The sequence below is a fragment of the Diachasmimorpha longicaudata genome, chromosome 15, assembly GCF_034640455.1.
Source record: "Diachasmimorpha longicaudata isolate KC_UGA_2023 chromosome 15, iyDiaLong2, whole genome shotgun sequence".
NCBI lineage: Eukaryota > Metazoa > Arthropoda > Insecta > Hymenoptera > Braconidae > Diachasmimorpha > Diachasmimorpha longicaudata.
In genome coordinates, this window is record NC_087239.1 from 4,134,538 (window position 1) to 4,158,926 (window position 24,389).

Below are 24,389 nucleotides of genomic sequence, written 5' to 3' on the forward strand. Positions count from 1 at the left end.
AAATCTATAAATATGCCACGAGGACGATTACCGTTGATAAAATGATATTTTTGGATGCTGTAAATATAATGATTGCAAGATGTTAATGAGATTCATTTCGTAACTCAGCAGAACAAAAATTGATATACATTTACCAAAATTCCCATTGCATTTAAATTCACCTAAAGTTTATGTATAACATATAATATATTGTATGTAATACAAAATGGATCTGTAAAGGTTTCTGTTCACATATTTTTGCAGTAAAATAATTGGAATTCACCCATTATACAATCATTTGAAATTTATTTGATTTGCTAATATTTTACAAGCCGATATACAGTATGCCGAAATATTTATCGATCCTCTCCTTCATTACCTAAAATACATTCAATTCAGGCACACACAATCACTGTTGGCTATTGTTTGATATTTTGGGCTGCCTTCTTCGCCTTGATGAGTTCCACAAGCTCCTGCAAGTAGAAAAAAAAGAAAATTTATATCTCGCCATAATTATTCGAAATTTAAATTCAGTATTTCGTTTATAAGTACGCCAAATGGATTATGTCAAATTCTGCAAATGAGTTAATCAATCTTAAATAATTTTAATAATCCCCCAAAATTACCTTATATCGCCTCATACACTCCTTCTTAGTCCTGCTAGGTAAGCATCCAGCGATAAGATCCCACTTCTCAGGTCCAGTTGTACTCGAGTAAGTCTTGAGTGCCTGTTCCAGCAATTGCTGTTCCGCCGGCGTCCACGGTTGATCCTTTCCCCCATTATTCCCGGGTCCATTACTGTTAACAGGTGGATCCAGTCTCTCCGTAACAGCAGGCATTCTCTCATCGATAGCTTCCTTGCTCTTCTTATCAGCAATGAAATTATCAAAAGCATTCTTATTCGCCTGTTCCTTCATACTCGATTTACTGAAATCCGTTGATTGCAGATCTTTCGCTTTGGCCAGTACTTCCTTCGCATTTCTCGTAACTCCATTATTCGCATGTTGATTGATAAAATTAGCCACGACATCCCAGCGTTGATTGGTCCCAGCGGGAAAAAGATTGACAGCTTTAATTAACAACTGCAGATCACCCTCTGTCCACGCAACAGATCCCCCTTTGCTCTGCTTCTCATGTGAATTATTCCTAACATCTGAGTGATTCGTCACCTGCGCCCTCCTCTCGGCCTCGATTTTACTCTCCGTATCAGCCACAATTTTCAAAAATCCATTCCTCCCATTGCGTTGGATCTCCCTTGTCGCCTCTTCAAGTTCGTTCAGCTTGAACAGCTCACAAAACTTCTCGACGCACTCCATGTGCCTTATGCCCTCGGTTGAACTCTCCGAGAAGTAATTCTGTGACTTGCACAAGTCCCTCAGAGCTTTTCTCTCCTTCTTGAGTGCCTTCTTCTGGGCCTCGCGTTCTTGCTTCAACGCATCCTGTCGTGCCTTCTCCTCGGACTCCCTCTTGATCCTCTCCTCACGTTCCTTCTCAGCTGCCTCCTTAGCCAGTCTCTCCTCCTCGAGCTGCCTGGCCTTTGCCGCCTCCTGCTTCGCCCTCTTGACAGCGGTCTTCTTGTCTTTGTCTTCTTGCTGGAATTTTCTTATCCTCGGATCGGCGTTGTAAGCAACATCCACCAGACTACGAATTCTCAGCATCTCCTCTTTTTTTCGTTTAGCTCTCGTCGCCTTGTTCTTCTTCTCAATCCACTTTCTCATGTCACGATCCTGTCCACTCTCCTTGTCCTCCTCATCCAGGTAAGAGTACTCCCTCCATGAATCAAAATCGTACCAGAAGGAGTAGAATTTTTCAACTTTATCACGTGCTGTCTCTGGATCACCCAGTTTTGGAACTGGTTGTTTCACTGACCATCTGGCATTCGCTTCAAATGCTCTGCCCATCGTATCGTAGAACTCCACTCTCGCGTCCTTTTCGTCTGGGAGATCGTCATTGAAGAACGGATCTGTGCTGTCGTAGCTTCGTCTTTTCACGGGATTTCCCAGCATCTCCCAGGCGCGAGTTATGCACGTGAAATAGTCATCGTCTGGACGAATTTCCTCACCCATTGCTTTACGCTTGTCTGGATGATGCCTCAGGATCTTCTGTTTGTACGCTCGCTTTATCATGTCCTCGGATGCCTCGAAACGTAGTTTCTTCAGGCCCAGGACCGCGTAGTGATCCTGATTCTTCCATTCTTTTGGATCGAGGGAACGCAAATAGTCGAGATCGTCTTCTATCAGATTCTCCTCCTCGTTCTCGTCGTCTGTTGACTCCGGGGTTTTGCTGTTTATCGAATTACGCTCGAAACGAGATTTCAGACGAGTCGTGTGGGTTATCGCGTGGAGAATTACTGGGCCAGCCAATTCCACGTTAATTTTACGGAGACCTGGCGATATGAAAAAGATGAGTTTGAGTTTATTTTTTATGATTTTTTGTGAAAGAGGAAAATGGAGAACTTGAGAACGTGCCAGTGAAAGAGAATTTTCTGCCAATTCTTGAAAGTAAAAAATGATGTCAACAATTTCTCCATTGATCCTTTATTGTAAATATATCATGCTCCCTCAATATCTATCTTAAAGGACCACAGAAACCCTCGATGGTCTCTGTGAAACCCATCACATCACCAACAAGACCATTCTCCAACTATATTAATGATATTCCCTAAAAATTCCTGACCACCCACTCATTAACACCAATCACCTCCAACTGACCCCCTTGGAGACATTGACCACTAGCTTCATAACCTCCTGACTATCCCCAACATTTCAAAACGTTTTAACTCACGGGAAATAGTGTTGAATATTGTGCATCCTTGCTCCGGTTGGTCCTCCGGAGTTGTAAGAGTCGTATCCATGAGTAATAACTACCCAGTTCACTTGATGAAGATCCGAATATTCAATGGAACATTCATGCAGAGCACAACGAACCCACGGGGTGGTTTAGCACGATGAACGAGGCCTGTTTGGCCTTGTGGGCTTTGGAGGTTAAGTGTCGCAAACGGACAGCGTGCACTGACTGCTGTAGTCAACTGAAGTGGCATGAAAACGAGCCTTTCAGTGGCTCCAAAAACGTTTTCCTGACGCGTGCCGCTTTCCCAGGTGTTCTCCGAGTGTTTTGAAGAATTTATTCGCGAATATGGCGGATGTCCTGGATATTGATAACGCCGAGGAGTTCGAGGTTGATGATGAAGGCGATCGTGAGTAATTGATTCGATTTTCCTCGACGCGAGTTGGGAATTTCACGATATTAGGGGTGGGGTATAACCTAGTTGTGTGTTTGTTTTCGAAGATGTCAAGGAACAATAATCGTGATGATGGAGTGAGTAATAACGAGGATTGGAATTTTTATTGTTAATTTTGGTGGAATTTTACAGAGGGAATCGCCAGGCTCAAGGAAAAAGCCAAGAAAAGGAAGGGAAGAGGTCATGGAGCTGAACTGGCGTCAACTCGTGATGATGTTGGACATTATGAGTCCATGAATGTTGTCGAGGATGACGATAATGAACCTGGACCTCAAAGATGTGAGTTATTAGATTATAGGGGTATTTGGAAAAAGGGGAAATAATTCATAGAGATGTTTTTGGTGAATATTTGAGGAGCATCAGCTCTTCATGATTAAATTAAGTTGAATTAAATATTAGGACTATAATATGCAATTTACTGTTTATTCAATTTATTTCTTATATTTAAATATATATTCCAAATAAAGTTAATACATAATTTATTGAAGTAAATTTTAAATGATATCAAAGATAGTGTATTTAAAGTTTTTATGAAATCAATTGTATAATTGACATGTCATACTGTTTACAGCTGTCGAAGGATGGATTTTGTTCATAAATTCAGTCCATGAAGAAGCGCAGGAGGACGATATTCAGGATAAATTCTCAGAATATGGACAGATAAAGAATTTACACTTGAATCTGGACAGAAGAACTGGATTTTTAAAGGGATATGCACTCGTTGAATACGAGACATTCAAAGAGGCCCAGGCTGCCAAGGAGGCATTAAATGGGACTGAGATCTTGGGTCAAGCCATTTCTGTTGATTGGTGCTTTGTTAAGGGACCGAAAAAGTGAGATTTGTTTTATACTGGACTTTTCATCGTCCATTATTTTTATACCTAATTATAATTTTCATTCCTCAATTTTTATTCATTCAGGATCAAGAGGAGAAGTCACAGAAGGCGATGAGACTCGCCCTTGAGCCACTACCCACATTTCTTGACGTTCAATGAATCATAAAACACGGAGGAATATTTTGTATTTAAGTCATTATTTAGATAAGACAACGTTTTCTTTTAAGTCATGATTTAATACATGAGAATAAAATACAGTCTTTCTAATTGAACTTGTTATTCCCTAAAATGATCAACTGGACTGCCAACGTCGAAATATAATTGATATTTGTATACTTCACCAACGAATAAGAGTTGATATTTCAGTTAAATTATTCCCTTAAAAACTTAATAAACGGAATTGAAAAAAACTGAGGAGAATTATTTTTTTTGCTCTTGGTTTGCGTCAGGGGAGGCTGAAAGGGTAATTTCCCAGGTTTCACAATTTTTACTATTCAATATCAGTTATATCTCCCAAAAATTATCAAATGAACTCTTTATTTCCAAATAAAACGGATATTTATTAATATTTCTTGAGAATTTATGAGATGGGATATCGAATAAATCGTATGAAAACCTAATAAACTACAGCGAAGACTACTTTAAGCATAATAGTTAAGATTTGCTTTCTTCTTGGCTTGCACCTCGTTGATGGCTTCCATCAGGTCTTCGTGAGTGACAGCAGTTGCATTACGTCTCAGAGCAATCATACCCTAGAAGATAAAATCATTAAAAAAATTTCCAAATCCCTCGAAAGTACTGAACACCCAAAAATCAAAGAACCACGTCAGCAAAATTTTCTGGTAAACTTTCAATAGCTTTTCTACATAAAACCACAAAATCGTATGAAAAAAGCAACTCACAGCCTCAACACAAACAGCCTTGCACTGTGCTCCGTTGAAATCATCAGTGGACCTCGAGAGTTCCTCGAAATTAACATCAGGTGACATATTCATCTTCCTCGAGTGAATCTGCATGATCCTAGCCCTGGCCTCCTCATTGGGATGTGGGAATTCAATCTTTCTGTCCAGACGTCCGGACCTCAACAACGCAGGATCCAGAATATCAACCCTGTTTGTCGCGGCAATGACCTTGATATCAGCAGTGGAGCTGAAACCATCGAGTTGATTCAACAACTCCAACATTGTACGTTGTACCTCTCGATCTCCAGCTTTCTCAGAGTCAAATCTCTTGGTGCCAATGGCATCGAGTTCATCGATGAAGATGATGGCAGGTGCTTTCTCTTTTGCAAGTGAGAAAGCATCACGCACGAGTTTAGCTCCATCTCCAATGAACATCTGGACAAGTTGAGGTCCAGCTAGTTTCAAAAAAGTCGATTTAGTTTGGGCAGCACATGCCCTAGCCAGAAGTGTTTTGCCAGTGCCAGGGGGTCCGTACAGGAGGACTCCCTTTGGTGGCTGAATTCCCAAATTCTCGAACTTCTCCTTGTGGGTCATAGGCAGGACAACGGCTTCGATCAACTCTTGAATTTGCTTGTCTAGACCTCCAATGTCTGAGTACTGCTCGGTCGGTCTCTCGTCTACCTCCATAGCTTTCACTCTGGCATCGTACTCAGCTGGAAGTGTCTCCAGGACCAGGTAACTGTCCTTGTTGACGCCAACCAAGTCCCCAGGCTTGAGAGAATCAGCATCGACGAGACCAATAGCTGGGAGAAAATACGTTTGACGTGTTGACGTCTTTATTACTGCACATTTTCCCTTTCTCTGAGAGTCCAGATCCACCACTGCGCCGTCCTCCTCACCCATGTCTTGGGGATCGACGTCCAGGAGCTCGATCACGTTGGATACCAGGTAGGGAAGGGTCTTGTTGACTTTTATCTTCTCGGTGTTTTCTTTGATCTTCTCATTCTGGGCCTGCAGCTCGTGGGATATCCGCATTACTTCGCTCTTCATTATTTTTATTTCGTTGTCCAGAAGACGAGTGCGGGATATTATCTCGTCTGTCGACATTCGGAGAACGTCTTCCCCGAGAGTTTCCTGTGTGGGATCAGCACGTACAGATTTATTTTAAGGGTCACATGTGCTGGGATTAGAGTAGATTTGTGGCTAATTAATTATTTTAATTCAGTAACGAGAGGAGACATCGAGATAAGCTGAAGTGTTCTTAGAGAAGTTTTTCTGGAATATCTTCGGATTTAAGGGAGAATAAAATTTTTGTTGAATTAGTTATAATTTTAGTGACTATTAATGAACAATCTTTTTTGTTTCTGACTAGAATTCATCAAATTCATCTCTAATTGTCTCGTTTGACTGCGGCTAAACAACATCTAGTCACAATTATTTTAATCAGTAAAATAGTTTCATTCAGACCTCACATTAATTGTTTTTTTAGGGAAAAATTGATAATCTGGGGATATCCAATCAATCTCATCAATTTCATCCATTTATTGACAAATTTTCTGTTGATTATCAGAAATGACTTGTCATTCACGACTCCTAACCTCCAAAGTAACAAAACGATTAATGTTCCATATTCACCTCACTATTTTCCCAGATAGATTTATCCTCGAGTGTCGCCATTGTGAGATGTTTATTGTACACTAATGAATTGTGATAACTACAGAATAATAATTGATAAACAAAATTTCTAATGGGAAAACTGTTTGATCCTTCAAAAACGTTCGAGGGTTCAATGCATCTAGTATCTTTCTGACACAGAGCCAAATTAGCAATGTCCCTAGAAAACATGTCTAGGGTTTTCGTATTAACGATGTACCGGCTTGGATTATGGGAGGGGGGGGGGGGATGTGACCCCTTCATCTTTGCCTATAATCTCTGGTATTGGAGGATCATTATTTGAAACTTCTCAGTGAGCCCTGATAGGGCATGAACCCATTTATTTCCCTCCAAAAATGATAAAATATTCATATTATTAATAGTTCTCATTCAGTTCAATTCTCTAAACCTTGTTGGTTAAGCTAGAACTTCATTTTCGATGAACGTAAGTCAGAAATAGTTAAATAATCTGGAACAACTGTCGCTCTCCCTAGAGGTTATGAATTCAAATTTTTACAGTTGAAGTAAACACAACAACAATTGAAATTACTAATAATGAGCCGAAATGCATCATCACAGGCGAAACAATGGGTGGCTGTTATGCAGACGTACGATTTCACAAAAGTCCAAAGAGAATTAAAGGTAAAAATATTAATCTAATGCCTTCGAGATGTTGAAAATAGGTGAGAGGACATTCATCAACTTTCACTAAAGGGAAAGTGAAGGCAATAACTCAATGACTAATTACATTTTTTAAAGCCTCAAATATTGGAAATTCCAAAATAAATGTTGTCCACAGAATTACCGATTTGATGATAAGGCCAGCCAGAACAAAACCCTGTTGAGGCTTCTGATCTACCTCTGCCAAACAGCAACAAAATGTCCTTCACCGAGTGCACAGACTGGCTCCGACATATCAGACCTCCTAGAAACGATCTGCAGGGATCTCGCCCCAATCCCCAGCACATCCGACTACTTCTGCAGTCTCTACCACATAATCCGAGTCCTCCTGGACATCTGGCTCTTCGAAAAAGCCATGAGAATTAGTAACTACCTCATGCCCTCATCAGTCTGGCACCGCCAGATGCTCAACGAGACTAAAAACCCCAGCGACAACTACATGAAGCTCTGCTCGATCTTCTACTTCTCAATCGACAAATTTCTGAGATCGAAGACGCCAGGATCGCTGACTCCCCCCATCTTCCAGCAAATCCTGACTTTCATCGAGTATCAATTGAGCATAGAAGAGCTGACGAAAACCGATGGCTCCAAGTCCCTCTTGCTGAAGCTCCTCCATTACACAGAGCTTCTGAAGCACCTCCAGTGTACCCACGAAGACTTCGACAAATTCACCGACAAGTGCTACGTCAAATCCCTGAGCTCCATAACCCTCCAGTTGGGTGACAGAAACCGATCTCCAACGTACGAAAATTTCACCAAAATCATCACCACACTGTCCCTCCACTACATAAAGAGCAAAAGACTGGACACCCTGGGAAAAATCCTGAAGAAATTGCTGACGATTTTTGATAACTGCATGTTGGAGAGTCGCGAGTCATCGAAATGTCACCAGCTCCTCATCCACTTTCGCAAGATCTTCTTCAGACACCGGACGAGTTCTCCCCAAATTGATTCTGATGAGATAAACGAACTGATCCGAAACTTCCAGGAGCACATCCTCAGCTACAGTGAGAACAGTCTCGTGAAGTTCAACATCTACACAATTGCCTCTATCCTGGAGGCCCTGTTCAGCCTCTGGTGTGACTCTCCCGAGAGTAGTCGGGACTACCTGACCGCAGAGGTGATCATCAGCACATCAGAGCTCATGAACTACCTCTCAGAGATCATCAGGAATTATCCAGTGGATTCCCTCTGTAGATGTGGAAGTAAAAGCTGTCTGGAAACTAAGGATAAACTGAAGTCCAGTCAGTTAAAAAGCAAAACAGCATTGCTGCTTTATCGACTGTGCCCCAAGTCGGAACTACCCCCAAGATTTTTCGAGCAATTCACGCGAGCTTGTTCTCAATCCGTAAACCTCCTCCACGATCTCCAGGAGAAGAATTGCGAGAGATGGAAGGATCAGTGGTTCAACATTGCAGCTGCTACGTACAACATCACCCTGAACTTTGGCTCGAGTCATTACGAGAAGAGTTTGTTGCTCTTGAAGTTCCTGGCGAGCAGTATTATCAGGCTCAAAGCCACTGGCGATGACAAGACGTTTTTCCAGTCGCAGTCAGCGCCTCCACTGATTCTAGCCCTCCACAGACTGTCCAACATGTACTACGGAAATAATCAGCTCCACGAAGCTAGAATATTCACTGCCATCAACGTGTTCTTACACCCAAATCATCCAGAGTGCAAGGGCTATCGTAACTGGTCCTTCATTCATTACAAGGATCCTTCCTCCAGACGACTGACTCTCGTGAAGTTCCTCTGGAAGCATGCGGATGACATGAGGGTACTCGGTCTGGGGCCCATCAGACTGAAGAACGAAGTGCTGCAGGACATCTGCTTCAGGGAGATAAAATCCCACATTGCGATGAAATGGGACCTCTCTGAGTGCATCCTGTCTGTACTGGATACTCTCGAAACCCTGAATGCTGATGCGATCGCTTATGGAACAGCTGTTCATCAGTTGGGACACCACAATCTGCTGTTCCAGTCGAAGACGTCTCTCTCTGATCATTTGAGGGAAGCCAGGGAGAGACTCCAGGCCCTGAAGCCTGACAGTTCTAGTCTCCAGCACGTTCAGTACCTCACGTCACATTTAGCTCTTTATGATGTCCTCGAGGAGATTAGATCACTCGAGGAGGCGACGAAAGCCGAAATGAAGGACACCACTATCAAATTTTTCACAGCGTCCACCAATGGCCTCAGCACCAAAGGCTCCAACGTCGTTCCCGGATTCAGTCAGATAAACACGACGACTGCGAAGAAACTTGCGTCGAGGCTAGAGGACATCTACAATTTATGGAAGAAGTGGCTCACCCTCAAGACAGTAGCAAAGTGGAATGCCTTTGATGGCACGTCGACGACTAAAGCTGTCATAGTGGCTGGAGAAATCTGTCGATTTTATCGATACAGAAATCTTGAGATTAAATTCTGGAAAATGGGGTACGAACTGGCAGTGAAAAGCGAGAATCCCGAGTCCATTGTCTACATCACCGGTCGCAGTACGATGTCTCGATACATCAGGGAGGACTGGATAAAGAATTCAAGTGAGATAATCGCTAATGATCTTGTCAACTCGAAGGACTCGAAGGTACCAGCTGTTATCGCGATGTTTAAAATGAGTTTGGCAGACTACTACTACTACATTGGTAGAACTGAAGAGGCTGACAAGCTCTTCGACGAGGGGACCAATGCAGCAACTCTGAATTTGAGTGAGAACTGCGGGACATTCATCTTGCGGCAGCACATCATCCTCACTCATCGTTTCCACAATATTCCAGCTGAGAGAAGAAATAACCTCGAGTACACTGGCGTTATCGCCCACATCCTCTACGCAATGCTCTTCATTGACGACACAGTTACTGATCTGAAAGACCTCTCGTGGGGTCTCTATCATCTGGATATGCTGCAGGAGATCTCCTGCAACATCGCCATCAGGATGAATGCCCTCTTCTCGTTTCGAGAGATCGTAGCTCATCTGGCGAGACGTCTGAAGATCTATCAGCCGAAGATATCGGTCATCAGGGTGGCTGAGCTGCTCAAGTACCTCTGCTTCATTGATCTCTCGAGGAATCAGCTGGAGGATTGTGAGGTCAAGCTTCAGGGGATGGAGTATATTCTGCAAATGGAGATGGCTGAGGAGTCAGAGCATAGGGAGTTCGTGAAAATCCCTGAATCATCGACGTTCACAAGCACTGTTTCACCTCATCGAGGGGTTGATCCCATCAGGGACATTCCACACAACGACTCCTCGCCGATTCTGAGACGTGAAAAATTTGCGACTCCTGATTTCGTGAGCCATGGACAGCAGTGCGAGTGCTTCAGGTGTAGCAATGAGGCTTACAAGTTCCTTGTTTTCTCTTGTACTCATATCAGGGCTCAGTTGTACACCCTTCAGAATCTCAAGCACTACGCCAGGCAGCACTTCGAGATGGCTTTGAACATCAGCAAGACATTATTGGATCTCTCCAGGAAAGAGAATAATTATCAGTTCCAGTATATTATCGATTACGTTCTCTTTTTGCTGGACTACGCGAGATTCCTCAAGAGGGATCTCAGTACCTACGACGAAGGGAAGAAGGTCGTCAGCTGGATACTGAACATCTGCGATATTTACAGACTAAAGTGTCATCCTGTATTCGAGAGTGCTATGGACATCATCGCTGAGTACCGGTTCGAGGAAGTCCTCTCCGAAGGACTGCCCAGGTCTAATCTAGTCATCCCAGCAGTGGATGACCTTGATATCAAGGATTATTTGGACCCCCAGGTGGAAACTGATGATGCTCTCTGTGTCACTCCATCGAAAGCCAGTGGAGACAGCCCCAGGCCGAGGTCGAAGTCACCTCGGAGGAATAAAGCTCCACTCTTGACATTCAGCAAAGCCACTGTTGACGTTGTCGAGAGCGAGCCTGAGGAGGTGAGTTCCCTTGTGGTGGCTGATAAAAGGAAGACCAGGACAGTGACGAAGGTCAGGCCAGTGCGCAGGAGACTCGTCGAAGACGATGAGTTCAGTGAGGTCGAGGGGGCGACGAGTGGGGAAGAGTCTGTGGAGAAAATGGGGGATCGATGTCTCAGGTTCAAGAAGTTGATTGATGAGGCAATTGTCGTAGCGCCAGACCTGTCTCGGAAGCTTCACGTTCTCAGGCGGAAGTGGGAGACTCCAATCGCTGATGATGTCCTCCAGAAGTTGATTGACATTCTGGAGGAGGCGAAGAGTGAGCACCAGCTACGAAAGACTAGGAGGAGGAGGGCTTTGACAAGTGACGAGGAGCTGATGAATGTTCGTGGTGTGGAGAGGGTCGTGAAGGCTGCTAAGGCGATGATGGCTGAGGCCAGTGGAACTCCTGAGGTTCCTCAAGCGCCTGCCAAAGGCTCCAGCAGAAGGAGGCCCTCCAGGAAGGGATCCACTGATTCTGCAGTAGTGAATATCATTAAAGGGGTTGAGAAACTGGCTATCAGAACGTCTGGGGTAAAAGCTGATGCGGTTTCCAAAAGTGTTGGGGAACGGTCTGTGAGGAGCAGTCGGTCTAGGGGTCAGAGTGCCTCGGGGATCGGGGGTAATGATGGGGAGGTTGGAGCCAGTGATGATGAGGTCGTAGAGTCTAGCTACGTCGAGCCTAGGCGCTCTCGCAGGCATCTGGGGAAGGATTCTAGTACTGAAACCAAATTATCTCGGAAGAGATCATAAATTAGGAGATAGGAAAATTCAGGTTAAACGAGTGAGATTTTTTGTACTTTTGTACTGCATTTTTTAGGAGAGTGTGAGATGTGGATTGTTAATATTTGGGGTGCAGTGGGGGAGGTCAGAATTTTTATTTATAATTTTCTGGTGATTATCAACTTCTGTATAATAATCTTTAAAAAATTAATTTATCTGTTTAGAAGAAATTCGAGACGGTCTCAGTGGAAGACCTATAATTAGTTTTGTATAAAAGTAACTTAAAAAATCTCAGGAACTTATAGGCTTCAGGTAAATCAAAGGCAGTTGGGAGCTGATGCTGATCGTAATCGATCGATATTTGTTGATGTAAATTTAGGCAATTGAAGCATGTACTTTCAGAAATAAAATGTGTTATATATTTTAATTTTCTATTTCATCTCCAGTAGTAGATTTCCTAGTGAAAGAGTTAAACCAGTTGAGCCCAAGGTAAAACGTTTCTTCAACTGAATTCTAATTATGTCAATGATTTATTTCAATTAAAGGGTCCAGGATAACGAATAAATGATAAACACAGTCGCTTAATATCAACTTTCAATTGAAAAATATTTATTAAAATATATCTTTATGTATAGTTTATATACATTTTGAAGGGACAGAATGAAGAAACTGCAATTACTTCAGCACGAATAATTAAACTTCCTTACATTAAACATAATATTACTCAAACACCTGCCATAAATATTGATTCTCTCTCAACATCCTCATTCTTAACCACATCGTTACTATTATCACACAGTTTTCTCGTCGGGAACAATTGAGTATAACAATTGTATCATGAATATACCACTCAAACTATCGGTTTATCTGTGTCACAATTGAAAGTGCTTCATATTTTATTTCCCTTCGTCTGATCCATTCAACCTAATTCATTACAAATTTAAGATTCAGATAATGTTAATGTCTTTCAAAAGATAAAAAAATTATGAAATGTGAATGTCAAATGGCAGATCGTCAGGCAGTCTGAAGGACTGAGCCGACAATATTACAAATTCAGTAGTGGAATGATGAAATCTAAGAAACGTCTATTTGGATGTCAAGAGACCTTTTTTGCTGGAATATAATTAGCTGCAGAAAAGGTCCCTCGACGCTGTCAAATATTTTCATAAAACTTTAATTTTGTCAAATGTTTATGTTAATCCAAAAAGCTTTTCCTTGTTCATTCAAAAAAATACTGTCTCAAGATTTTAAAGTTCTCAAAATAATATCTGAAAAAGGCTTAGTTTGAAGGTTGAAGTTCTCCAATTGCGAGCCATCAAGCTCTCAATTAGGGACTCAAGCCCTCGACTTAAGCCTCTTCGGTCCCATGCTGAGAGCCCGAGGATTTAAAGTTGAATTTAAGACTCAACGTGACAGTTTCAAATCCGTCCACTCCACCACTGAATCCTCCAAAAGAAAAAAAACTCAAAAAGTCGTCATAACTAACAGCAAAGAAAGTCAAATTGAATTGAAATCGTAAACAAACTTAATAATTAAAACTTACAACCCTGCAGAAGACGAAAGAGAATTAAAGGAAACATGAATAGCAAAAAAAGAAGAATGATGAATGAAAAATCACAGTCTATATATGAGTATAATCAAAACGTGGATGAATGCTGTACTGATCAAGGCCCTTTCCATATCCAAGTGCCTTAGCAGCTTCCTCCTGATTCTTAGCCAGCTCCATAAGTGCCAGAGCGCCCAGCCACTTCTGATTGTCCTCTGGTGGAGGCAAACCGATGGCTTCCTCATCCTGCCTCACAACAACCACCTTCACCTTAGTTTCCTCCGGAATTCTCTGGCCACTTCTCATGACTTCACTCTTGTTCGATCCAGCTAGCATGAGAACAGTGGGTCTTAGTTCATTCTCCACCTGTCTAACCGGCTTCAGCATCTCCAATGACTCCTCACAACTGCCTCCCCCATTAGCGGGCAAGCTGCGACCCCCCCTCCAATCATTAGTCACCTCTGAGTAATTGTTGCCATTGCCATCCACCAGACTATCAGCAGTTCTCTCAGACGAGTTATCAGGAGGAATACAATTATCCCAATTGATCTTCGTCGGATTGTTGTACCTCGCTGCATTCCCCCTCGAGCTCTCAAGGCCGTTATCACTCCCAGAAAACTCAGCATGATTCGACAAATCCCTGACAGTAAATCTGGAGTTGAACAGTCCCATACTCAGTTGATGCTCCTCAGGATTATCAGGATTATCACTGACCCCTTGAGGATCATTTCCCCTTGTGCAGTCCCATCTCAAGGGCTTGGCCAGTTGCTGTTCAAGACAGGCCTCCCGCAGCCAACGTTTCTTCGGCTGAAGCCTGTCCAAGGGTCGTCTCAGTGGTGTTACTGGCAATTTACTGGCAATCGTTGGCTCCTCGTCCTCAGAGTGTTGCAGCACTGAACACGCCTCCGTTGGATCTTCATCGTCCTGACTCTCCTCCTGACTGCTCTGGCTCTCGTTGCAGTACAGCCTCTGATTCGCTGGTTTTCTCACGAGATTCTCCTGTTCACCAGCTGCATCCATCATCAAACCCTTTCGTGATTTCACTCGTTTATGATTCTCCGCGTTGGTTTTCCAGGGCTTCTTTTTCCGGTCCTTTCCTGTTGGAGTTCTGTCCTCACGTTCGCGTGCCATTTTGTAACGCTCTAACCATCGTGTCACATCGTGCGGTAATTCCGTGTTCCCGGAGACTGGCTTCAGGACAAAATCGTCTGAACGGGTTAGGGTTGCGTAGGGATGGTCGGGACAGTGTCGGTTGGCGTGGGTGAATCTCATTTCGCAGCCTGACTCGGTGCACAGAAACGGCTTCTCCCCTGTGTGCAAACGCTGGTGCGTCTTCAACTGTCCGGACTGGGTGAACGCCTTCGTGCAGCCGGGATAATCGCAGGGGTAGGGACGTTCTCCTGAAAAAGACAGTCAATTAGGAATTTTTTTTCATAACAAAAAAATTATTTGTGGGGTCAAGTCCAGTCATGCAGTCACTTGTTGTTGAATTTTTATTGATATTTGGTAATCTTCATTTTATTTTCATAGTTTTGAGGAGGTTGATACCAATAATAATTTTATCAATCCAAAATATGAAAATATTTTTTCCCGATTGTTAGGTTTAAATAAATTTAAAACAGGATGACGCAATAAATATTAATATGGTAGAAGTGTTTTATGTTCTTGTCTACACGTGGAGAATGCCAATACTACCAGACACGCTAACCTCATGCGCTTTGTTGTGGTTCCACAACCCCACGTGCTGTGGACTTAAAATCATCTGAAGCTCACACCCCAAAAGCCCTGAATTTTCATTTATTTTTATTTAAATTTCATCATTTTCCAATAGATAACCCCGTACTCCTTCATCTTCTTGATTTTAAAGAGTGAAATCCACCTCCAATTTTCCCCGAATATCTAACTACCGAAAGGAGATATCAAAATTTTCATGAAGACATTTTTTACAGCCCGCAAATTTCTCTGCAAAAAAGGTCTCTACAAAAATCCCACAACTCCCTCACCCCTGGAGATACTTCTCGAAAACTGATATGAGGATTAGATCGACTTGAGTGGTTTCACCGCATCGCTACTGCATTTCGTCCCCAAGCTCCAGAATTTCCACAAAGAAATCCCATCACAACGACATCCTTTGTGTCCCCCACCCCCTGAATTTCCTCAGCCCTGACAAAAGATCCGAAAAAAACCAGAGCAAACCTCTGACGATGTCTTGCAAGCCCACCCCCACGTCCCGCAAAAAATGAAAATCTCGACTCGTGTTTTGCACATGCTGAGGTATCCATTTAACAATTTAAAGCGCGCGTGATGGCGGTTGGCGGGACGCGTGACCGTTACTACACACAAAACGAGCCAGCACACGCTGGCTGCCCCCCGAGGCACCTAACCATGCGGTCAATCCACCTCCAAAGCACTTATCAATCCCAAAAGACCAGTCGAAAAAATCCACCACTTGGAAAAAACACAAATTCTCTATCACAATCGCCCGGAGCCACCACCGTCACCAGTTTCATTCACAAAACTCGACTAACAGACCCCAAAATCTCCCACAAACTACCTGTGTGAGTGCGAAGATGTGCCTGGAGGCTCTTCTCCCTGGGGAAGACTCTGTTGCAGAATGTACACTTGATGCTGCTGGGTGACGTGCTCCCCTGTTTCATGAGATTAGTGAGGGCATCGGCTCGAGGACGTCCCCGACGATGGCTCTCTCTCTCCGATCCCCCTGATCTCATGGCACTGCCCTTGATCCCCCCAGTCCCATGATCACGATACTCCGGTGACGAGCACGAGCTTCCAGGGCTCAGATTCACATTCCTCGCCTCCTCGCCCCAGTTCCAGGGGTAGAGCATCGTATCGCACATTGGTGGACTCCTTGGACCCGCGTCCTCAGGACCTCGTGCATCTCTCTGTGGTGTGTGCAACTCCATTGTCTCGAACACTCACTCTCCCCCCACTTCAGCCTCCCCTTGTCACCAAAATTCCCAGCTATTTGTTAACTTTCTCTCGTTAATTGTTGTTAATCAACAATGAATTGTTTCATCAGACGATGTGAACACTAACCACAGCCGCATGCAACTGATTTCAACCGCCAAAATAATGTGGCGCCCCAACGACGCCAACTGGAAACGTGAACAACGCTTTTTGGAACTTGTGTACAGTCTGAGGAGAGATTATGATCATGTCGTTGCCCACTCCATTGTCTTCAACGGCTTCTTTCTCCCTCCCCTCCTCAATTTCCCCAATTTTAATTCCCCATTTTTTCACCCAATTCGAGATTATCATGCGACAATTGGAAAAATCAATAATACAGCGGTGGAAAAATCGTGCACGTTCGAACACTCGGAATGTACCAAAAATCTATAGTCCAGTCTCTCCGCCGGAGGATGTGAGCGCTGATTGGTCGAGAGGTGAATGCAGTCCAGTTGAAGACTCGCATTAATCCGATTCATTATTAATAATCTCGAAATTTACGGAGGAAACCTCTCGAATTCCGAAAAAAATCCTGACTTCACTTCTGATTTAATCCGGAACAATCGCATCGGTTTCGAGATAACTAGAGTAACCGAATAAATAAACTCAGGAAGTTCATAATTCCCGCTGTCGTTGATGGACACCCGCCTTTAGTGCGTCTGGACAAATCGTTTATTTATACGATAATTAAAAATAGATTAGCAAAAAGCTCATCACAGAAACGATTCGAATATTTTTTTCGATCAATTGGACCCAGTTAACCCATTAGTAATCGATAAAATCGGGAAAGTGGTGGGGGTATGGGTCGCTGGGTGCAAGACAATGTTGCACGGTCCCTCCTCATAGCGGCGGCAGACCTCGTGGTAGTCGATTCCACGACAACGGCCATATTGGAAATATTGAATGTCTCTGTTACACAAGGGCTCAAAAGTAGCCGTGAAATTTTCTCAAAATCCTCGTAATAAAGAGGATACCATCAGCCATGGAGAACTCATACAGTATCACTGTAACTAATAAATTTTCCCTGGCACTTGACGAGGACGAGGATCCACTGGAATTGCTGAAAGTGAGGGAGCAGGAGAAAGAGGCTAAGAAGAAGGAAAAATTATCTGAAAAGGAGAATAAGAGCAAGCAACCGGAGCCAACGAAGCCAGCCGGTGTTAAGCCACCAAAACCGCGGGTTATCAAGGACAATCAGGAGCACCAGAAGGTCCAGAAGCCCCAGGAGAACAAGAAGGAACAGGGTGAGTTTTTTTTTAGAGTATTTATGGGTGATGGGACTCGATGCCCGCGGCCTCGTGTTCGCTATTATGGCCGCCAACATGCTCGGGAGAATTTGCACCTCGTGCTCGTGCTGATGCATTGGTTTACGAACGCTGGGGATTCAAGCGTGACTGGGGTGATTTCCGCGAGGTTGACAGGATTTTCGGGGTGATTTTGGCATTTTTGGGGATTAACGGTCATGAGAGATGAGGAAATTGGCGCGATTTCGAGACTCGGAAGGCATTTTGGGGTTTTTTGTCGAGGGATTTGGTGACGAGGGAGGTTTGGAGGCTTCGTAATCTTCTGGAGGTCTAGCGTTCCTTGGCCATATATGGAGGCCAATGTGGGATGCATGTCTACAGCTATATATATCATATCTCGTCCATATTTGTTCGTTTTTTGGGAAAATGCGGAGTTGTGGGGTTTTTGGGGGTTGGAGATAATTTTTGGTGGGCATTAGGCGTTCTGGGATTGTAAAGCCACATGGTTGCCATGTGCTTTGGCTCGAGGGGGCTAGGCGTGCTTCAGTACTGATGAAGCATTTTTACACGAGGGGACTCATTGCGGGGGTAGAGTCCCTTCGTTTCTTAAAAAAAAAATTTTCCCTTCCAATGTTCGAATTGAGGAATTTGTTGGTTTTTAATTGTTGATACCCGGAATTTTATTTTGAGATATTGACGATTTTTTAAATTCTAAATTATATTCTAAACAGAACCCCATAGAATTTAGAATTGCTTTTATTTAACTAGTTGCAGTTTTTTTTTTATTGAATTTTGAATGGATTAAATCAGTTGAGCAATAATTATCTGAATTTTTATCATTTTTAACTGAGAATTTTGCTGAAACTTTGCGAACAGAAATTCTAATTCTGCTAATCTAACTGTGAGATACACATTCGGAATTTTGCTAAATTTAAATCCACAACTCCAATAATATACCGTACCATCTGAATTACACAGTGCATAATTCAAATTTCTAAATTATCAAAGGAGAGCGAAATTAAAGCTCCTCATTATTCAATAATTATGGATCTACACAAACATCAATTTTTTTTTTCACTTCTTAGTTTGAAAATGCGTACATCAGATAGTTTTTCCATAAATCGGTAGTATCGCCGCCTAATGGATAATGGAAGTCGTTGGAAAGTTCTAAACTTTTTTTTTAAAAAGCATTACGATAATTTGTCTTGTGTCTAAGCAAATTTTAGACATTTTCATTTCAGCTAGAATTTAAGAAAAATAACGTGAATCCGAATTTTCCGATTTATTTCGTTCCCCCAAGTGCGTCGTGGACAATATCTCGGGCATAGAGACGACAAAAATACGTGCGTCGTGTTACTTGCGATGATAAAGACGGTAGGAGTAATGGGAGTAAAAATATCATGGGTTTTTTATGTTTTTTCGAATAGTGGAGAAGAAACCCTCTCAGCAGCGATCCAGTGGCAACGATCGCAACGTCAAGTTCTCCGGTGAATCGCGGGAAGAGTACAATAACAGGCGCAATCGAGAGGATGGCGACAGACCTCCCCGTGGTCACGGTGGTGATGTGAGAAGAGGACCTCCTTCTGGGTAATTACTTTCAATATTTTTATGGATTTTTTTTTTACCATTTTCTAAATTCAAAGAACTTTTCACAATTTCAGATAAAGGAAAATTGGAAAAAAATATCGTTGTAATTTTCGTTATCAATTCATTCGATGTAAATGATGGTTTTGGACTTCTTTCTTATCTACCTTTGGAAATTAAGATATTAATGGGCGATGATAGCCTGCGTTTTTCATTTTGAGGAACACGCTGAAAATCTAGAGGAACAAATAGATGTGTATAGTACAAAATTATTGTTTCCAGTTATGGTATCGTTTTCTACTGCGCAGTTCTTGAATTTAGGTTGCTATCAGAGCATCTCCGCACTCAATAGTCAAGAAACGGTCTTAGAGACTGAGGAACAGTCGATAGAATAGAGTTTCTGTAAATCGATTAAGACTTGAATACAATAATTCACATAAATTCACTAAAAAGTAAGATTTCTAAACAATTAAACCCTTTCAATTATTGATATATTATATAATTATTATTATTGTCTATACAAATATTTATTTAATTATTGATTAGTCATGTGTCACTTTGAAAGAAGGTCTTCACAACAAATACTCCAAATTCATCCATTTGTTTATATATTATTTAATATTTTTTTTCTCTCACTTGCAGCGAAGGCCGCGACAATCGAGAATTCCGCAATCGTGAGTCCGGTGACGGTCCACGCGGTGAATTTGGCGATCGTCGTGGTCCCCGCAGTGGTGGCCCACGCGGTGCTGGCAGTGGTGGCCCACGTGGTGGTAGCCGGGGCGGCCCACGAGGTGCACGCTCCGGTTTTGATAACCGAGGAAAACGTGAATTCGATCGTCAATCAGGCTCCGACAAAACGTAAGTTCCACTGTCCCTTTTATCCAGTTGTTGTAATTAAAAAAATTCTAACACATTAACAAATAGTTTATAGACTGTACTAATTAACAAATTTATTCCTTTCTGCCTATGTTTGCAAGCAGGCAAACGAGGTAAGAGTCCGTTGGCTCTTTTGCATGGTTTTATCTGTTTCGTCTATTTTTGTGATCAGTCGTTGTCTTGAGAGGGTAATATCTTTCGTGTATTGTTAATGATAACAGGCATAATTACAGCGGGGTGAAACCAGTTGACAAGAAGGATGGCGCTGGCAGCCACAACTGGGGAACCCATAATGATGAAATTGAGTAAGTTTTTTTTTTAAACTTTTTTTTTGAAAGTTTTTCTGCATTCGTCACTAAAAATTTGAGTGGATTAATATTTTAATTGTTGAATGCGACGTTCTAGAGTTTTTTCATCATTAATTAATCAATTATTAGTTTTATTTTTTTATTCATTTGGCTGCCTTGTTATTAAAAAATTCAAATATTGAATAAATCATTTTTTTCTGGGGGGAATAACAATTCACGAAAATTATTCGAGAGAACCGAAGAAATCAGTTTGTGGTTTCTTCATTGAAACCTGGAAATTGATTAATTATCCTGACACAAAAATAGAAAATCGAAAAAAAAATCTTCATAAATTGATAATAATAATGAATTTATTCACAAAGAATTGATCAACTCTCTCGATTGAATATAATTAATAATTAATCAATATAATTAACTTTTCATCGTAATTGTTCCAGGGAAAGCCTTAACAACGATCACCAGGACTGGAACACTGACAAACCTGATGCTGAAAATGCAAACACCTCCACCGAAGTGAAAGAGGGTGAGGCACTCGCTGATGCTTCAGCCGAGGAGAAACCCGCTGAGGAAGAGGCCAAGGAATTGACATTTGACGAATGGAAAGCTCTCCGTGGTGCACGTGCCAAGCCAACTTACAATCTCCGTAAGGCTGGTGAGGGTGAAGACTTGACTCGTTGGAAGAAAATGTACGCTCTCGAGAAGAAGAAGGAGGGGGCTGAGGAGGAGGACGATGAGGAAGAGGATTACGATGCTGCTGTGGAATATCCACAACGTGTGGGCAGGCAAAAACGTGTTTATGATATTGAGATACAGTTTACTGATTCACGACGTGGTGGAAGTGGACGCGGAGGACGTGGTGGACGTGGACAACGTGGCGATCGCCAGAATGGACGCGGCTTCGGTGGCAATCGTGGAGGCCCTCCTAGGGAGGGTGGCACTGCTGCTGAGCCACGTGCTCCTGTGGTACGTGAATTATTTATCACTCTGGTAGAATCAGTATCTATTTTTATAACAATTTGATCATTTTTTCCTCTTTTTTTCACGCACCGGATTTCTAATATTTTTCTATTTTGATTTTATCATTTCAGGAGCCTCCAGCAGCTGCAATAAAAGTCGCTGGGCCCGTGGCGGAGCAGAGATCTCCTCGTGGACGTCAGAACGCTCCCAAGGTTGACGACGAGCACGACTTTCCCTCCCTGGGTTAAGATCTCATCTCTGTCTAAGCAACACACATCCTTCAATTCCCATTGAAGAAGCGAAAGAAAAATTAAATAACGAAAAAAAACAAACAAATTAGTCCCAACCATATTTTACCATGAGCCATCGTAACAACACGATCATCGACATTTTTGAATGAAAAAGTAAAATAACAAAAAAAAAAAACATCGTAATCACTATCTTTACTCGTTCTCCTTGCTATTTTAAACCTATGGTTGCCAACAAGTCGCGTATGATACAGACATTCGTTGATGCGTAATACACGACAGAACACTTAATCCATTACACATAACCGTATACGTACTTTTAAAAAAAATCCCTAAACGTACGTAAAAACAATAAAAATATTGGAAGTATTGAGCCAGGACAGCATATTACAAATACCAGACAGGGGAGAGACACGATAGGTAGAGTGAGAGTTTAATAACAACAGGAAATTCACGTAAACATATTTACTGTGAAAAAAAAAGATATAAATTCATGCTGGTATAACGTTATTTGTTCGTAGACTCACCCCACGGTAGTTCTCTACAATAACGAAATAACAAAAGCAGATGAGTAAAAAAATGAGTGAACGAGGAACGTGCGAACGTGAGATAAAGCCAGAGTATGTATGTGAAACGAAAAAAAAAACGATGAATGCAGTTATTTTTTTTCTTCCTTTTGACGAAAGCTTTTTTGTCCTTCTTGTTTCAACTTTGGCATGAGGAACTAGTGGTCAAGCAGGTGGAATTATTTTTTTTCTTAATAAAAAAGGAAAATTTCGAGTTTTCAGTGGGATAGAATTTGAAGAATGGATAAAAGGCGTTTATTGTGGTGCGTGGTGATTGATTGCTACTTTCATTTTTTGAGGATAATTCCGATCTTAACGGCACAACTGAAAGCTAATGACGTAGTAGAAGAGATAATTTTTACAATAAAGTGGAACAGAATGAGAAAAACCTAATGAACTATTTTTTTTTTTACTTTTTTTTTGTCAATTTTTAATTGGTTGATGTCGATACAAGGCCTATTATTGAAAATACTAATGATTCGGTGGGATTTACAATCGAGTACGCTTGTAAAATACATCTGTAGACGATGATTAATTTTTTTGAAACACCTCGTTTGATTCTCTTTTTTTATATTGTATAAAAAAATGTAAACCCAGTGGTGTTTGGAAGCCTTCCTCTGCGCTGTTAAAAAAAAAAGTGACAAAAATGATTGTCGGTGGGACGATGAATTCCTGCCGTGCGTAAAAACTTAAGGAACTTGATTAAATAAAAACAAAATGTATTTCTATATAAGAAACAAAAATTGGATATTTCGAATTATGGATTATCTGGATAGACTAAGTTTGGCTTATATAGAAATATATAGCGATGAGTTTTTCTTTTGAGAAATTGGGTGTTTGTGGCCCTATTTATTTTATCCTGTGAACAATATCGAGATTATGGAACACCTTTCATCGTTGAGGAAATATTCAATAATTGAGGAACGAAAATTTGGAAAAATTGTCAGATTGCTGAGCCCATCACTGAGATATCTGTCTTGATGGGTAAATGAAGGCGATGGAACGTTGGCGAGCCAGGGTTGCAGAATGAGACTAGAGAACTTGGTTGTTGCATGATTTTTTTTTCTGAAAAAATTGCAAAATTATGAAACCAAAATGTTTTATTCCTCAAGGGGCTAAAGTATTCTCTGATGATTTTGAGGTTATGATCATACGAATTAAAAAATACTTTGCCCTCTTCTATGTGATATTTTATGGTCCGAGGCCTGAAAAGTATGATTTCACCGAATTAAGTGAGGTTAGGATCACCTTTTCTGCTCCAGGAGCATAAAATTCTCTGAAAAAAATTAGATACTCGAAACCGAGGAAGACAAAATCAAGGAAATCCTTTCGCTGGGATTAACAAATGCAGCTACAATAATCGAGAGTAATAAAAAAAATAACTAACAAACAATTTCTTTCATTTTTTAGTGTGTGTAAATAACGGATATTTACAAATAAACTATCAAGTTGTAACAAGATTTATGATGACAGTCATTCAATTTACAAATTTACCAATCACTGCATGAATTCATTTATATTAATTATCACTTTATTTATAATAATTTAAGCTTTGAAAATTAATGAAGGAGTGAGCGGATTGGTGAGTCAACCACTGTGATTCCTCAGTTCAGACGGTCGTAATAAAGTTCCCTTGACTATTAATATTCCATAATTATCCTCATCATTAATTAAAAGCAATTCTTTATTTGAAAAAATGCAGTGAATGCAACAAATCAAAAACTGCGTGCATTCACGGTGAAAAGAAAAAAATTAAAAACATAGGGATTTTAATGTTAATCTAGTGATAAAGGTCACAAGGGTCAGAGGGCGCTGGTCTGCTGTGGCCAGCCTGTAAGGACGCCTCTCCGGGTAAACGAAAAGGGAAGGGAATGTGGGCAAAAGGGAGCAAATGGTCTCGTGGAGTCTGTGGGCGGGGATGTTTCCAGCAGTGGTGGGACAGCGATAGCCTCAGCCTCACGACACCGGTGCCACATTACAACCAGTTGGTGAGACAGTAACAACGATATCCCGGCATATTCCAGTGAACAAGAGACAGAATTTATGAAAATGTTGTGGGGTGAGGGGGGTCAGGGGGTCGTACGAAGAGAAAGAGAGATGAGCCGAGGAGTATAGCGCACGCCATGGTGCCTCGAACCAACCAATCAACCCCC

At 41.8% G+C, this 24,389-nt stretch overlaps 6 protein-coding genes across 8 annotated transcripts; 3 read left to right on the forward strand and 3 right to left on the reverse strand.

Moving 5' to 3' along the window:
* Positions 1-265: 265 nt before the first annotated feature.
* On the reverse strand, positions 266-2,980 carry LOC135169760 (dnaJ homolog subfamily C member 2). Its single transcript, XM_064135048.1, has 3 exons — positions 2,764-2,980; positions 606-2,365; positions 266-452 (listed from the first exon to the last, which is right to left on the reverse strand). The coding sequence occupies exons 1-3, from the start codon at positions 2,831-2,833 to the stop codon at positions 399-401; spliced, it is 1,884 nt and encodes a 627-aa protein (XP_063991118.1). The 5' UTR covers positions 2,834-2,980; the 3' UTR covers positions 266-398.
* A 34-nt stretch (positions 2,981-3,014) lies between these two features.
* LOC135169762 (RNA-binding protein 8A) lies at positions 3,015-4,407 on the forward strand. The gene is made up of 4 exons (XM_064135050.1): positions 3,015-3,175; positions 3,353-3,499; positions 3,792-4,053; positions 4,141-4,407. The coding sequence occupies exons 1-4, from the start codon at positions 3,115-3,117 to the stop codon at positions 4,169-4,171; spliced, it is 501 nt and encodes a 166-aa protein (XP_063991120.1). The 5' UTR covers positions 3,015-3,114; the 3' UTR covers positions 4,172-4,407.
* A 184-nt stretch (positions 4,408-4,591) lies between these two features.
* LOC135169761 (26S proteasome regulatory subunit 6A-B) lies at positions 4,592-6,765 on the reverse strand. The gene is made up of 3 exons (XM_064135049.1): positions 6,594-6,765; positions 4,959-6,092; positions 4,592-4,808 (listed from the first exon to the last, which is right to left on the reverse strand). Exons 1-3 carry the CDS (start codon positions 6,633-6,635, stop codon positions 4,698-4,700), a joined length of 1,287 nt encoding a protein of 428 aa, XP_063991119.1. The 5' UTR covers positions 6,636-6,765; the 3' UTR covers positions 4,592-4,697.
* A 115-nt stretch (positions 6,766-6,880) lies between these two features.
* LOC135169682 (uncharacterized) lies at positions 6,881-12,455 on the forward strand. Its single transcript, XM_064134891.1, has 3 exons — positions 6,881-7,056; positions 7,131-7,253; positions 7,411-12,455. The coding sequence occupies exons 2-3, from the start codon at positions 7,167-7,169 to the stop codon at positions 11,968-11,970; spliced, it is 4,647 nt and encodes a 1,548-aa protein (XP_063990961.1). The 5' UTR covers positions 6,881-7,056; positions 7,131-7,166; the 3' UTR covers positions 11,971-12,455.
* Positions 12,456-12,521: 66 nt separating this feature from the next.
* Positions 12,522-16,809, reverse strand: LOC135169684 (uncharacterized). The gene is made up of 2 exons (XM_064134892.1): positions 16,041-16,809; positions 12,522-14,886 (listed from the first exon to the last, which is right to left on the reverse strand). Exons 1-2 carry the CDS (start codon positions 16,408-16,410, stop codon positions 13,562-13,564), a joined length of 1,695 nt encoding a protein of 564 aa, XP_063990962.1. The 5' UTR covers positions 16,411-16,809; the 3' UTR covers positions 12,522-13,561.
* Positions 16,810-17,286: 477 nt separating this feature from the next.
* LOC135169685 (SERPINE1 mRNA-binding protein 1) lies at positions 17,287-23,696 on the forward strand. 3 transcript variants are annotated; one of them, XM_064134893.1, is made up of 6 exons: positions 17,287-17,697; positions 19,125-19,284; positions 19,924-20,139; positions 20,379-20,462; positions 20,903-21,428; positions 21,554-23,696. In XM_064134893.1, the coding sequence occupies exons 1-6, from the start codon at positions 17,436-17,438 to the stop codon at positions 21,668-21,670; spliced, it is 1,365 nt and encodes a 454-aa protein (XP_063990963.1). In that variant the 5' UTR covers positions 17,287-17,435; the 3' UTR covers positions 21,671-23,696. The 3 variants fall into 3 exon arrangements, with proteins under 3 accessions (XP_063990963.1, XP_063990964.1, XP_063990966.1); XM_064134894.1 differs by having other exon boundaries at positions 20,391-20,462; XM_064134896.1 differs by lacking the exon at positions 20,379-20,462.
* Positions 23,697-24,389: the final 693 nt, after the last annotated feature.

Coding starts and splice junctions, on each gene's coding strand:
- LOC135169684 (XM_064134892.1), bottom strand. CDS start 16,410: ATGGAGTTGCACACACCACAGAGAGATGCACGAGGTCCTGAGGACGCG. Junction 14,887..16,040: donor ACATCTTCGCACTCACACAG/GTAGTTTGTGGG, acceptor TGTCTTTTTCAG/GAGAACGTCCCTACCCCTGC.
- LOC135169685 (XM_064134893.1), top strand. CDS start 17,436: ATGGAGAACTCATACAGTATCACTGTAACTAATAAATTTTCCCTGGCA. Junction 20,140..20,378: donor CAATCAGGCTCCGACAAAAC/GTAAGTTCCACT, acceptor TAATGATAACAG/GCATAATTACAGCGGGGTGA. Junction 20,463..20,902: donor ACCCATAATGATGAAATTGA/GTAAGTTTTTTT, acceptor TAATTGTTCCAG/GGAAAGCCTTAACAACGATC.
- LOC135169682 (XM_064134891.1), top strand. CDS start 7,167: ATGAGCCGAAATGCATCATCACAGGCGAAACAATGGGTGGCTGTTATG. Junction 7,254..7,410: donor AAGTCCAAAGAGAATTAAAG/GTAAAAATATTA, acceptor TGTTGTCCACAG/AATTACCGATTTGATGATAA.
- LOC135169761 (XM_064135049.1), bottom strand. CDS start 6,635: ATGGCGACACTCGAGGATAAATCTATCTGGGAAAATAGTGAG. Junction 6,093..6,593: donor CTATCTGGGAAAATAGTGAG/GTGAATATGGAA, acceptor GATCCCACACAG/GAAACTCTCGGGGAAGACGT. Junction 4,809..4,958: donor AGGCTGTTTGTGTTGAGGCT/GTGAGTTGCTTT, acceptor TTTATCTTCTAG/GGTATGATTGCTCTGAGACG.
- LOC135169760 (XM_064135048.1), bottom strand. CDS start 2,833: ATGGATACGACTCTTACAACTCCGGAGGACCAACCGGAGCAAGGATGC. Junction 2,366..2,763: donor AATATTCAACACTATTTCCC/GTGAGTTAAAAC, acceptor TCATATCGCCAG/GTCTCCGTAAAATTAACGTG. Junction 453..605: donor AGTGTATGAGGCGATATAAG/GTAATTTTGGGG, acceptor TTCTACTTGCAG/GAGCTTGTGGAACTCATCAA.
- LOC135169762 (XM_064135050.1), top strand. CDS start 3,115: ATGGCGGATGTCCTGGATATTGATAACGCCGAGGAGTTCGAGGTTGAT. Junction 3,176..3,352: donor GGTTGATGATGAAGGCGATC/GTGAGTAATTGA, acceptor GGAATTTTACAG/AGGGAATCGCCAGGCTCAAG. Junction 4,054..4,140: donor TTTGTTAAGGGACCGAAAAA/GTGAGATTTGTT, acceptor TTATTCATTCAG/GATCAAGAGGAGAAGTCACA.